This window comes from Micropterus dolomieu, linkage group LG18 (assembly GCF_021292245.1).
Source record: "Micropterus dolomieu isolate WLL.071019.BEF.003 ecotype Adirondacks linkage group LG18, ASM2129224v1, whole genome shotgun sequence".
Lineage (NCBI taxonomy): Eukaryota > Metazoa > Chordata > Actinopteri > Centrarchiformes > Centrarchidae > Micropterus > Micropterus dolomieu.
This window is the reverse complement of record NC_060167.1, coordinates 24,692,299-24,706,029: the sequence shown is the minus strand read 5'-3', so window position 1 is coordinate 24,706,029 and position 13,731 is coordinate 24,692,299. Positions and strand designations below refer to the sequence as shown.

At 40.5% G+C, this 13,731-nt stretch overlaps 1 protein-coding gene across 3 annotated transcripts in view; it reads left to right on the top strand.

Annotated features, from left to right (window-relative positions):
* The window catches only part of ikbke (inhibitor of nuclear factor kappa B kinase subunit epsilon), a 14,247-nt gene extending 1,439 nt beyond the window's left edge, over positions 1-12,808 (top strand). For 2 of the 3 annotated variants that reach the window (XM_046028418.1, XM_046028416.1), the window contains exons 3-21: positions 561-698; positions 994-1,123; positions 1,200-1,381; positions 2,948-3,108; positions 3,519-3,629; positions 3,732-3,911; positions 7,274-7,470; positions 7,802-7,860; positions 7,986-8,077; positions 8,196-8,297; positions 8,427-8,484; positions 9,780-9,892; positions 9,970-10,046; positions 10,140-10,179; positions 10,280-10,381; positions 11,354-11,450; positions 11,623-11,714; positions 11,824-11,895; positions 12,010-12,808. In XM_046028418.1, coding sequence (XP_045884374.1) covers positions 561-698; positions 994-1,123; positions 1,200-1,381; positions 2,948-3,108; positions 3,519-3,629; positions 3,732-3,911; positions 7,274-7,470; positions 7,802-7,860; positions 7,986-8,077; positions 8,196-8,297; positions 8,427-8,484; positions 9,780-9,892; positions 9,970-10,046; positions 10,140-10,179; positions 10,280-10,381; positions 11,354-11,450; positions 11,623-11,714; positions 11,824-11,895; positions 12,010-12,073 — 2,067 coding nt within the window. In that variant the 3' untranslated portion in view covers positions 12,074-12,808. Of the gene's footprint in view, positions 1-167; positions 275-560; positions 699-993; positions 1,124-1,199; positions 1,382-2,947; positions 3,109-3,518; positions 3,630-3,731; positions 3,912-7,273; positions 7,471-7,801; positions 7,861-7,985; positions 8,078-8,195; positions 8,298-8,426; positions 8,485-9,779; positions 9,893-9,969; positions 10,047-10,139; positions 10,180-10,279; positions 10,382-11,353; positions 11,451-11,622; positions 11,715-11,823; positions 11,896-12,009 lie in introns of those variants that run through there. The other variant, XM_046028417.1, reaches the window with a different exon arrangement.
* Positions 12,809-13,731: the final 923 nt, after the last annotated feature.

The following is a 13,731-nucleotide window of genomic DNA, read 5'->3' as shown; positions in this document are numbered from 1 at the left end:
GTTGTTACTAATGTGAACAACTTAACGTTAGCTACTTTGTTCTGCATTTCGTGATTAATTTGTAATGTTTGTTTCTCCTTTAGAAACACAAAGACAAAGAGGTATCTCTCCCTCAGTCTCTGTCAATGTTCTCTAATTCTCTGTCTGATTATTCTCTCTGTCTCTCCCTCTCAGCATGACAGGAATAACAGCCAGTACAACAAACTACCTGTGGTCTTTACAAGATGTCCTTGGTCAAGGGGCTACAGCCAGTGTCTACAAGGCACGCAACAAGGTAGCAAGACACACTGCAGATTATTTCATCATCATAAGGCCACTGTCAAATTGTTTTTCCACTGAGCAGCTCATTCACAACACTGCTGCCACGACCTCAAATGTTTCAGCTTACTTTTTGACTCCAATGCAACACCAGGATGTGAGATAAGAAAAGATTGTGGTTGCAGTGCTCACAGGGGCTGTTTTTATCAGCCTTACATGACGCTGTGATGATGCTGATGCAAATGTGTGTGTGTGTGTGTGTGTGTGTGTGTGTGTGTGTGTGTGTGTGTGTGCTCGCGCAGAGGTCGGGTGAGCTGGTAGCCGTCAAGGTGTTTAACATGGTGAGCTACAACCGCCCCCACGAGGTCCAGATGAGAGAATTTGAGATGCTGAGGAAGCTCAACCACAGCAATATTGTCAGGCTGTACACTGTGGAAGAGGTAAAGCTACCGGACAAAGGGACACACAGCCACGTATTTTTGGGGATGTCACTGTGTAAAAAAGGGCTACAGCTTCATTTCAAATTAATTTGGAACATGGATTAGAAGAGCGTCTGTGCACCTGGGATTAGATAGCTTTCTTAATGTATTTTTTCGATTTATATATACATTCTCAGTCACTTTTCTCAGGTGGTTATATTAGCAATTTGAAGGTTTTCAGTATCATGTAAGGTTTCCTTCTTTTCATAAAGAAGTTGGAGGATGTGCATCTCATACTGTCTCTCTCTGTCTCTAGCTGCCCTCTAAACAGAAGGTGCTGGTGATGGAGTATTGTTCAGGAGGAAGTCTGCTCAGCCTGCTCGAGGAGCCAGAAAATGCCTTTGGCCTGCCTGAAACAGAGTTCCTCACAGTTCTGCAATGTGTAGGTGGGTGTATACCTTGGTGTTTCCCAATCATTTTACATACCTAAACTAAAGTATCCCTCTCTTTCATTCGCTTCAGTCCAGGGGATGAACCACCTGCGAGAAAATGGAGTGGTACACCGGGACATTAAGCCAGGCAACATCATGCGGCAGGTCGGGGATGACGGCAAGTCTGTTTATAAGCTGACTGACTTTGGAGCAGCAAGAGAGCTGGAAGATGATGAGAAGTTTATGTCTATCTACGGAACTGAAGAGTATCTGGTAAGATGAGAGTCCTACAAATAAAGTCAGTAAGCATATTAAATAATTTCTTTTAATTAAGTGAAAGTAGGTGCCTCCATCTTGGCTGCAAAATCCTTTAAACAGACATTTTCATGGTCATCCACATATAATATGTACAGAATATAGATAGATTGATTGCAGTATATTAGATTAGTAGTTAAAAAGGTATTTTTCAAAAGTTTTGAAAATCTTTGTAAGCAGAAATTCGCGGCCTTGTGTGTGTCAGATCAACAAATCTAGGAAAATAGAGAAGGTTATTAAGTGGGTTTTGAAATATCCTGCTAACTGAACAAGAAAAAAATCAGGTCTAAGATCCTAATTCACTTGGTGAGGGTAATAAGCAACAAAAAAAGGTGCCCGCAGGAAACACTGGTGGAAATTCTTTATAAACCACTTTGATGTCTCAACATTTGTGTTATGGAAATTGGTTTCCACCGCTGTGGTGTGCACCGAGTTCTCGTCTTCACTACAGGTTAGCCTGCAGGCATTCAGACGTAGCCTGTGAGATTCATATTCCATTACTGCTGCCTTACACGAGGTGAATTATATTTTTACTGCCTTGGAGGAGGAGGGGCAGTGCAAAGAAAGTGCATTCATGCTCGACTAATGTCCTGGATAAATAAAGACATCAAAGTAGAATAAAACCAAATGTGATGAAATAATAATTGCATCAATAAAAGATGCTCTGTGTGTCCTATTGATGAACAGTTATTGCACATTTGGTAACCTTGTGTATCAGTTCAGTTTTCCTCCAGGGGAAACTCTCAACATTGCCTTTCACCAGTGTAATGATAGCTTGTTCTTAAGAAAAGAATGTATGTGTATGTTAGTAAAACATGTCTTTACAGTATCCAGTTTTACAGCCAAAGGTGCAATGAATCTAGTCTATATTGCTCCCACTAATTTAGTTGCTTCATTTTATACGCCAGTTGTTTGTCCTTTTCCACACTAAATCATATTACCCTCACTGTTATAGAAAACCTAATTTCCATTGTTTCGCTGACTGTGTTGAAATGGTTTTGTGAGACAGGTCCTGTGGAGCCCAGATCTTGATACCTCAAATGAACTTGTGTTATCAAGACTATGGGGCCCTCTAGTGGACATAAAAATAAATATATTAATAATAATATATATTATAAGGCATTAAATTCATGGAACTGCTGCAGATACGGAACAGTATGACTAACAAACATTAGCTTATGTGATTCACAGTGACTGCATGTATCTGCCACAATATAATTGATATTTTTAACCAATAAGAATATAGTGTATGTCACATCAGCATTGTATATTTGTGACCTTTAAATGTCTACTAAGTTTAACATGATGTTCTTAGATTTTTGGACTCCTGGAGAAAGAATACATGTTATAGCGCAACACTGCTTATACCTGATTCTTACATGATACTCAAAATTAGATGATAATCCGAACTGCTATCATCATATGAAGGTATGATGATTGTAAATTGTAAACCTACCAGACTTGCATTTGTTTTTCCCCTTTGTGTGTGTGTGTGTGTGTGTGTGTGTGTGTGTGTGTGTGTAGCATCCAGACATGTACGAACGTGCCGTGCTGCGTAAGCCTCATCAGAAGTCCTATGGAGTGAGTGTAGATCTGTGGAGTATTGGTGTGACTTTTTACCACGCTGCCACTGGGAGTCTTCCCTTTATACCGTATGGAGGACCCCGCAGGAACAAGCCCACCATGTAAGTGAATACATTAGGTGTGGCAGAGGTACATCATAGGCCACACATCACTTACAGCAACATTCAAACTCCACCCCTTCAGTCATAGGTAATGATGTAGTTCATGTATGTATTTATTTACATATTTATATGAAATTATCACATTGAGTTTTGCCTAAACTACTTGTCTTTAGCTCTATTCCAGTCAAGATCCATAAAAATATTGGAAAGCATACCGCCATGAAATCAGTAGATTGCATTTCATCTGTGTTAATGAAAACGCCACTCAACTATTTTAATTGTGCAAATGCTTAGACTTCCACTTAGAGAAATGTCTTTTGCTGCATGTCTTCAGGAATCCTAGAGTATCAGGCAGAACATAAGCATCCATTAATGATCTATCACCCTGATCTGTTTGTTTTGTTGTGCAGGTACAAAATAACTACAGAGAAGCCTATGGGGGCAATAGCTGGAGTACAGCGGGAAGCGGACGGACGTATAGAGTGGAGCTACCACCTACCTCACAGCTGCCAACTGTCACAGTATGTCACCTAATAAGTGCATGTAAACATGCATCTTAGTGACTCTTCTTTAATGAGAACACGCGTCTCTCTCTATCTCTCTCTCTCTGTCTCTGTCTGTAGGGGTCTGATGGTGCAGCTGGTTCCAGTACTAGCAGGCATACTGGAGGCTGACCAGGAGAGGTGTTGGGGTTTCGACCAGTTCTTCACAGCCACAACAGACATACTGCAGAGGCAGCCAGTTCACCTCTTCTCTCTGCAACAGGCCATGGCACATTGCATCTATGTGCACCACCACAACACGTAAGTCTTCACAGGTGAAGCAGGACTGCAGTGACTACAGGACTGTTTAAAATGTAATGGAGTGTGGGGAAAAAAAAAAAAAAGGCAACACAAGGAGGATGCCACAACTCATACTGCAGCATTCAGGGATGTGTTTTTTTCTGGATTTTCTGACCTGAAAATCTGACCCATGTGAATCATGCAGATCTGTAATAAAAAAAAAAAGGGGGGGGGGGGGTACAGGAGCTGGCCGAGTGAAACGGAAAGGATTTGAGGACATCTATTGGCTGATGTGAGTTGTTTTCCTTTCCAAGTATCAACATGGATGTTTGATTGCGTTCAGCTGCTAATTCCACACCTGCACAGTGTGTAGCCTACTACAGTCGCTCTCGCCCATCAGTGGTACATAACGTGTTGGGCAGTAATACTGCAATATTACTTTTCCCAGTAAAGAGTAATGTAATGGATTACTATTTCCAAAACAGTTATATTATTACAGAACTGTAATAATTGCTAACTTTACAAATCCAAGTAAATGTGCGCTACTGAACACACGATTCCTAACGTGAATGCGTGACCGTGCTCCTGGTCAGCGGCGCCGGTGTTCTGACGATATATGCTGCCTTGTCGAAAAATGCTACCATAGCGCAAATTGATAGCAGAATCTATCAAGTCGCTCTGCCCTATCGAAAAATCTTATGTGTTCCCTTTTCCAAACCCATAAAGTTATAACTCTCACAGTATTATGAAATCTTCTGTTTTTTGATTATATTATGACATCATTTCAGGGGTAGCATGTTGTGATAGACTAATATCCCCTATCAAAAATGCTCCGACTACAGAATCATTTTATATTGCACCACTCCTCACTCCATGTGTATTGTAAGGAGATGGGGAGCATGTTGAAATACTATATTATACCATCTTCATTTAAGATATCAGGGGTAGTGTATTCTGATAGACTAATAATGATTTTTTGTTTCGATTTTGCTGACGATCAGCCACTGTCTCGACGGCATGCCCAACAGAATGGTTGCACAGATTTATGGGCATGAAAACCTTATGCTGTTAAAAGTCAGCTGCTAAAGGAAGACTGGAGAACAGGGATAGAGAGGTATTTTCGATAGCTGTAAGTAACGTTATTGCCATTTTTGTGTCACAGTCTAAGATGCAAAGAACATTGTCCTCCGTTGTAAACTTTGTGCGACCAGCAAGACAATTCTACATTTATACTTAGGCTAATTGAAGCATCAGCTAAAGCAACACAGCAACGTGAAACTCCGAAAGAAACTCCGGCTGCCACTGATGCTTGGACTCATGGGAGTAAGTAGAGCAACGTTAGCTATTACTTTTTTAAGGAGTATAGGCTATGCTAACTAGTAGGTAATAACTATATTATTTCTGAGTAAGGATCGGAAAAATGTGGTATGTTTTGATTATTGCTTGTTATTGGCTATCTAATGTTTACATTGACTTTGTTGTCGATTGATCACTCATGTAGCCTATATAGCCTACATTTTGCTGTATGAATGATTGCTTTTTAAGTCGTCCTTATGTTAAAGGTTTTGGCACATTATAAATTAATTCCTTGTGATGATTGATTGTGACGGGGTTTATATAAGGCCTTTTCATAAGGATTTGATCCGTGGGGTAGTTCTGTGCTCCTCATCAACAGACAGCAACAGCAAAAAAAGGTTCTGTCGCGGTCGTTCTCGTCTCACGCACATGCCCGCTGCCAGAGTTTATGTCAAACTGTTTCCTACAGTTTATCAATAGACAGAGTGATCAGGGCCCCGTCTCAGAAAGCGGGATTAGTGAAAATGTGACTATTTCTGACTGTGGTGCAGCTGAAACAAACAGGCCTAAATAAGGTTTAAAAGTGAGTTTTTTATTATTACCTGCTGATAGTCTGAATGTGTTTTGACAGCATTAATAAAATACTTGCTGGGTGTCACTGACTTTACAATCACAGTTCCACGAGTAAACTGTGTCCTATATTTTTTCAATAGGCCTCACTTAATAAAATTTAATGGGCTGTAGCACTTTATAATTTATTAAGGAAAGTCCAGTCTGGTAAATGATGAATGAGCAACACTGTGTAGTAGCCTAATAATATTAACGCATTGATCCTTCCTCCACTCCTGCGTTTTAGAGCCTGTCATGGCACGCATTCATATTTCTAGCTTCACCCGATTGAAATGGAGGCTCTGCCTTTATTTACCCGTTACCATGGTGAATCATAGTATCGGAGCTCCATTGATGATGGCTTTTTTTCATCCCCACACACGCGCTTCCATCAGGCTCAACATACTCAGAGTTGATTGAACTTATACTGATCAGCTGTTCTGGAACCGAAAATTCAGAGTTTCCCACCTCAGTCTCAATCAACCCAGAGCTCAGGGATAAGCTCAGAGTTTGTTAAGCCTGCTTTCTGAAACAGGGCCCTGGCTGTTTGTTCTGAGGTTCCTGAATAATGTAACTGTTTCTTTAACAGTTAGGCCACCAGGTCTTAAACAGGCAACAACCTTTGCTGCTGTCTCTTATTCATTAAAAATAATCTATTAACTTCTACTGAACTAATTTAAAAGTTAGTAGTTATATTATTTAGTTATAGACTCAATTATTTCATGTTGGATGTTGCACATTTAGCTGTTGAAGTTTGGTAAAAAATGAATACAAAATAATAATTATTATAGAGAGGTTGCGATAGCACAGGGGATTAGACACTTGTCTTTGATTACCAAATAAGTTATTGTCATGGGTCCTGTTTTACCATCCATGTTATAATAGAGCCGCCGCCAGTTTTATTGGGGTGTGGGGGGGGCTCAGTATATTTTCCTGCTTTTTTGCCTTTTGCCAATCACATGCCTGAGCATTTAACCTATCCCAGTTACTATTTTGAACAAATGTTGCTTCCACAACAAGAAAGGAGGGAAAAGGGTTTGTTTTCATGGCTGCATACTGTATTATGCAGCTTCCTGACCTATAAATGTGCTTTGCCTCTTCATTTGGTCTTTTGGTTTACTTTACAGCGTAGCACAAGAGTAGGTGGGGGTTTAGAGCAAAGTGTTATCCATGTAAATGAGGTAGTGCAGGGTGGGATGTTGGTATTTAGGTCAAACGTTACGGTAGGTATTGACTCAGTCGATGATTCCACCAACGGCAATAATGTGAAGCAACTGCGGGATTATACAATTGTACAATCACAATGCCGGCTCAACATTGTGATGTCTGGCAGCCATCGGCATTAGATGATGGCATCGTCTAACACTAATGCCCATTGCAGAGAATCACAATTATAGCAGTTACTAAAAGCACTGACCCTGATCTTAAAATTTATTCAGGTTGCAAAAACGCTCTCTCACTATTCTCAATCCTTTCAGGGTGTCAGTATTTTTTGAGGAGGTGGTGTCTCAGACTAAGATAGGTGTACAGATGCAACATCTACTGTACCTGGGTCACAACGTCCACCTGGAGGGCAACATGAAGGTGGTGAACCTCCCGTGTACTTCACCTGCCCAGCCCCTCATTCTGCTCACCCACGGGCCTGAAGGAAATACCACCCTGCCCTTCAGAGAACGTAAGACAATCAAAGACACACACACACACCTTTTGATATGTTTCTGTGATGTCTAAAGCTTCTTCTCCTTTATTCTTTGCTGTTCCCCCAGGGAGATATGAAATAGTTTTGATATGAGGTGTTTTCCAGCATCACACTCAGAAAACACATAAATATCTTTGAAAAGCAGCTTTTGTATGCAAGTTTTGTTGCATAATATGTATTTGAATGCAAAACCCGATATAGGCAAATGATATACAAAAAATGAGTGCATAATGAAGGTTTGTTAAAAAGGACACATGCACACTGTTTCCATAAGTCATATGTTTTTGGGATGTGGTCTCTTCTGTAGCAGAGACTCCAGTCATCCCATCCAGGTTTGACGTTATGGCAGACTACAACTTCTCAAAGGTACTGCTGCTCTGCTGTTTTTTTTTAACCCAGCCATGCCTAATGTTATGTACATTTTTTAATTATTAGAATTGTAAGTGTTATACCACTTCAACCCATTATTATTATCTCCTTTATCTCTGTAGGTAATAGTGGGAGTGGTCCACCAGTATCTGAGGATAGTACAATTGCTGCACACACACAGAGAGCTGCTACTGCAGGGATACTACAGCTACATGTGAGACACACACATGCCGATATACGGATTGTTTGTTTCACCGCACTGGTTGATGAACCTCTCAGGTTATCCAATTACTCTACGTAATGACCTTTGTCAAACTCTTCTTGTTCTTCAGGATGGGTTTGCGCCGGGAGTGTAGAGAAGCAATGCACAGTATTGCAATGATCACCATTAGATTGCAGGCTTGCCTCAGCGTAGAACACAGGATTCACACACTGTGAGTTCATCTGCACACTTTTTGAGCTTATTATAGTGAATCTGTGATGTCACAGTTGGGGTGCTGAATTGCACAGATGATTGTATGTATTTTATTCTCCCATATCTCTTATATCTTAATTTTTCTTAGAGGCCAATATTCTTCGGAAAACCAAGGTTCAGCTGATAACGGCCAAAAGCTGCAGCTGGTGAGTGGCATCAGGAAGAAGCATCGCAGAAGCCATCTTGACTTAGCTGATGGAAATGGTGTTGGGAGTGGGGCTTTTTCTTTATTTTGATGCTGTTATTTCTTCATTTTTGAGTATATAATGGAGAATGACTTTTCATAATGAAAGGAGCTAGAGCAAAGGGATGGCATGCAGCAAAGGTGTTGCAGACCTCCTGTTTTAATGGCCAACTATTGGCTTTACTTATAGGGATGACTTACCCTCACTATTGAAAGTAAGACTGGGAATTTCTTTTAAATTACAGTACAGATACCAAAATGATACTTTTATGAATTTAAAAAATCCTTTATGGAAACAAAGCCAACCGTCTTGAATGTGAAAGGCTGAAACACAAACAAGCAGAAGAATTTTGCCCATATAAACTAGTCTTACAAAAACAAGACTACAAATCTGACCAGGCACTTTCAATATGGACACATTTCGGTCAGTACTGAAAAATTATGAGGTTTGACACATAGTTTGCCGATATCTGGCATTTTTAGATAATCTGCATCGGCCGATGCCTGCACTCACGAGGCTGATGTCTCAGACACACACACATTTGCAGGCAGCCTTATCAGTGGTGCTGCTGTGGGAGGATATTAGCCCCTCCCCTTTTGAGATTTTGGGAAAGTGGTAGTTTTAAGTCCTAAATCTCATGAGTTCTCGGTTAACACGTTTCTACTAAATGACAGCAAATCTAATCTAAAACCATTACTGTCTAGCGTTAAATATATATTGTTATACTGCAGAGAATAATGCAGCTGAATGACGTCACATCTGACAAACTGAACCCAATCTTCCTTAAACACCATCTACCTGTTAAATTCTCCTCAAGGAAATAGATTAATTTCCAAGACACCAGTATCATTCTGAAATCTACAGCACAACCCAATTTTCCCCAGAAGTTGCTGATGCAACCACTGCACATCATATTGAGCCTTCTGAAACGATTTGTCAGAGCTCTAGATAAGGAGTCGGCAGCTTTCAAGTGCCTTCAAGACTTCTTCCCTAAGCTGTCTGGGGTAAAGATCAAAGCCGGTGTATAAATACATGTTAATTTGTATTCATGTGTTGTTTTTTTCTTACTTTATGAGAACGAAAAGACAAAAATTCGCCCGTTTTGTCATTGGAAATAGGTCAATTTCAAAATATCACTGTCCTGGTCACGAAAGCAAAGTTTGTGGGGAATCATTTTTCTATACTACCTTTGATTCTGTGGCAGACTTGGGATTTGTTGATTTGGATGTCAGAGTCTGTGGCTGCTGTCTCTACAGGTCCATGAGCACTTGCCTATATACACTGCCGGCATCCAAGAGTTTCAGAACCGACTGGACCATCTGCAGATAGAACAGGCCAAGCTAGCAGAGACGCTGGCCAATGACAAGAGGTACTCAGAGATTCAAAGCTTCCGGAGTGACCTCATGGGTTTGTGGTGTTTGAACTTTGACCTCTTGTCTCCCACAGCTGTCAGAAAATGGAGATGCTGCTACAGAAGATAACAACAATCCATCAGCATTATCGTAAAGACAGATTTACTGGCAGTATGTATGTTTCTTTGTTGGTATATTCTGTGTATTTAATGCTGTTTTTGTTCAAGGTAACAATACTTTACACTTTTCTTGTTTTCACCACAGAGTTGGCATATAATGATGAGCAAATCCACAAGTTTGAGAAGTGAGTATGTGTCCACCTAGCAGCTGTCCTGCTCATCCAGCCTGCGAGGGATATTGTTCTAAGTACTCTCAGTAATCTGCTTGTCACTCCTCCTTCCCAGAATCCACCTGTCGTCCCACATTAAGCGAGTGAAATCTCTTTTTAGAGAGGACTGCGTGCAGAGATACAAAGAGCTTTTGGCCACAACAAGGACGTGGAGCAGGTCAGAACAGTACAGACTTTGGACCAGATTCACCTCAGCTGTGTTATCTCAACTGTTCTTGACTGTTTAGAATAAGATGAGTGTTTGTTTGGTTTGACAGCCCTTCACAGAGATGATGGAAGCTTATATGAAGAAGATTAAATCATCAGTCCCCCTAAAACATATTAAGTTGGTAGTCTGCATTATTAATCCTCACCTCAAATTTGTTTAGAAAGGGATATTGAGATTGTAAGTTGTATTACATATCCCTCTATAATTCTTGAATTGCTGGTCAGTTTGTTATGATCAAGTTTTAACATTTCAGATTACATCTGGTCTATTACATCATCTAAAATGATGTGGTAGGTATAAAATTAGGTTTCTCCTGTGTTAAGAAACTTTGAATTAGTGTTAGAACTACAATTTAGCTGATGTTACATAAATGCATATACCTATTTCAAATGTGCGTGCGTGCGTGCGTGCGTGCGTGCGTGCGTGCGTGCGTGCGTGCGTGCGTGCGTGGCCAAAGACTCAGTCGAACGGCTTGAAATGAGGCTTCCCAGGGACAGGGGAACATGTGCCAAGCAGTAGTGCAGGACAGTTTTCAGGTGTGAATGTATTGGTAGTTCTGCATCCATCCAAAGTGCCCATCACATGTCCAGGCTTCCAGTGAGGATTTGGTTGTTAAGGTTTGTGAACTTAAACGCTTTGGTTTACGGCTCAAGTATTGTTTTGGTCTTAAGAGAGAGGTTAAATAAAATGACATTAGGATAAAAAGATATTTAAATACTTCTAAAATATTATCTTTTAAATTCAATACATGTACTACTAATTATCACGAGTGCTGGCCCTCAAATAATTAAAAAAATAATTTTAAAATTGCACATGGCAGATTTCAGTCTTCATATTGAACTAACAAATTTTTACATTTTTCCCCACTGGCACGTTGTAAAGATGGTAGCTTTGACTTGCTGAAATCTGTCTTTACTGTAGTGTTTTACTGGAGATGCAGACCCGACTGCAGGACTTCAGCTCTTTCTCCACAGGCTTGTTGGCAGACCTGGAGATGAGTGAGCAGCGCCAAAATAAGGTCAGCATGTCACTTTCTGTCTCTGCAGCTAAGATGAAAGATTGAAGCAACAGTTGATATTCTAACATTTTTGTTAAATAGATTTGGGAGTGTTATTTCAATTGTAATGCCAGTGATGTCACTTGTGTTACATCTTAGTGTAATGATGTAACGTCTCATCGGTCCTTCTCAGGCTCTGGACAAAATCCTTTACAGTCTGCAATCCAAGAGAGCAGGACAACAGCCTGGAAACCCGACAAGGGACAAGGACCAGATGGTCTCCAGGTGTGTGTGTGTGTGTGTGTGTGTGTGTGTGTGTGTGTGTGTGTGTGTGTGTTTACAAGATAGAGAAAGTTGCGTGATTGCCCTGATAACATATCTTTCTTTGTTCTAGGATGCACCATCTGAAGGAGGAAATGGAGATATTGGTGAGGGAACTACAGAGTAACAACAATATTATTGAGAGGTCAGTTGAATGACTAACTTCCTGTGCATACGTCTCTTCCTCTGTCGAAACTCACACCCCCGTATACTGTAGGTGAGACATTCTGATGTTGACTGTATTTCTTTTGTCCTACAGTCTGGGAGCAGTGAACTCCGCAGCAGCTCTGGGGCCGAGCTTGGCCAGACCTTCTACACTGTGACAAAAGTGCAGCATCTTTGCATCTTAGCTCACAAATTCATATACACACTCCCTCAGACAAACACCTTACTTAAACTGCCATCCATGAAAAGTTATGGATATTCTCTCAAGGACCGGCTGCACCCAGTGCTGTATGAAGAGGAAGCAGCGGAAGACAATCAATAATATGTGAAGCTCAATTTAGAGATAAGATGCAAAGAACAGAGAAGGAGGAAACGCCACTGATGGATTTTGAGTTTGGCCTGAGTGCAGCAGTTCAATACAAACCTCATTAATGCCTTGTATTTCTAATAGGCTGCAACAGTGATGGACTGTCAGGATAAAGCTAAATGAATGCAAATGAAGCTGCTAGTGTTTTTCTAAGGCCGTGTTTCTTTTTGGTCTCACTGTGGATTCAGCAGGAACTTAAGTGATTAATTTATACTGACTGTCTCTCTCTCTCTCTCTCTCTCTCTCTGTATGTCTCTTATGTTTGTGTTTATTGAAAGAAGCACTTGAGTCATTTCACTATAAAAGAGAAGGACCTGAATCAGGGAAACTCAGCACTCACCACAGGGTCTACTTTTTAACAGAACTGCACAGTCCAGTGATATTACAGCCAGTTAACAGTAAGGAAATGACATTAACCAGCATGGTTCACAGGGGTGGGGAAATCCCAGGGTGTATTTGTTTTTAAAGGGACCACATATGATGCTTAACATATACTTTTACTGTACTTATAAACTGTTCTGCCATATTTTTAATCTCTTGTTTGTTTTTGTCTTGAGTAATGATTTTATCTCAGTTAATGAGGACGAATCAACACGTTCTGAAAAGTCAGTAAAGTTGTGTGACAACAGGACGCTCTCATATTCAATCTGTAGCCTACTTAAATTACTTTTACATGACTTTAACACAATTTGATGTGGCTAGGTGTATCTGGGAGGGGAAGTATAAAGGTCTCAAAAAGAACAAGTGAGCTGTTGTGACATCGCAAAGTGCAGAGAATTGAAAGATTTTCACTCAGTGTGGAGGCGTGGTGTGGGTGTCCTCGGGGGCTTTCTCGGCTTGGTTCGGGGGACGCGCAACTGCCTCTGTGGTTTTGTGACCGTCATATGACGGGCTCTTGGCAAAGTGGAAAATTTGATAACTTTCCTGTTCTTAGTCTACACAAACAAGTGTGACATTGTGTTTTTATCACCTAGACTTTCTCGTGTTATACATTATGACAATATTCAGCCTCATGTGTCAGTCCTGTTTCATACCAACACGTCTGCCCAGCCCTTTTTAACAACTACAAAAAAGTATTAAATAATTGATTACATAAAATAGATGCCCTTCCCTGGTCAAAAACGGGGAGGTCTGTGTAAATACAAAGACTACTCTAATATGTAGTAATACCGTTTTTAAACATAGTATCTAGACAAATTAAATAGGAAACCTAAAGCCTTATTATTATGTTCCATGTGTCATACTTCTTAATCCGGTCTCCGGTAGCTCCATGGGTTCTTTATCTGTGATTGTGGTTTCTAGTTTATGCCAGTCTACTTTCTGTAGTCTACTTTTAGTAGGCCTATGAGTGGTTTCAGAAGGTTATTATCAGGACTAAATTTAGAGTGAAGGCCTGGTAGCAATAGTAACAAAAGAGCTAACATAACAATGAGTCATCAGAAAGTTACG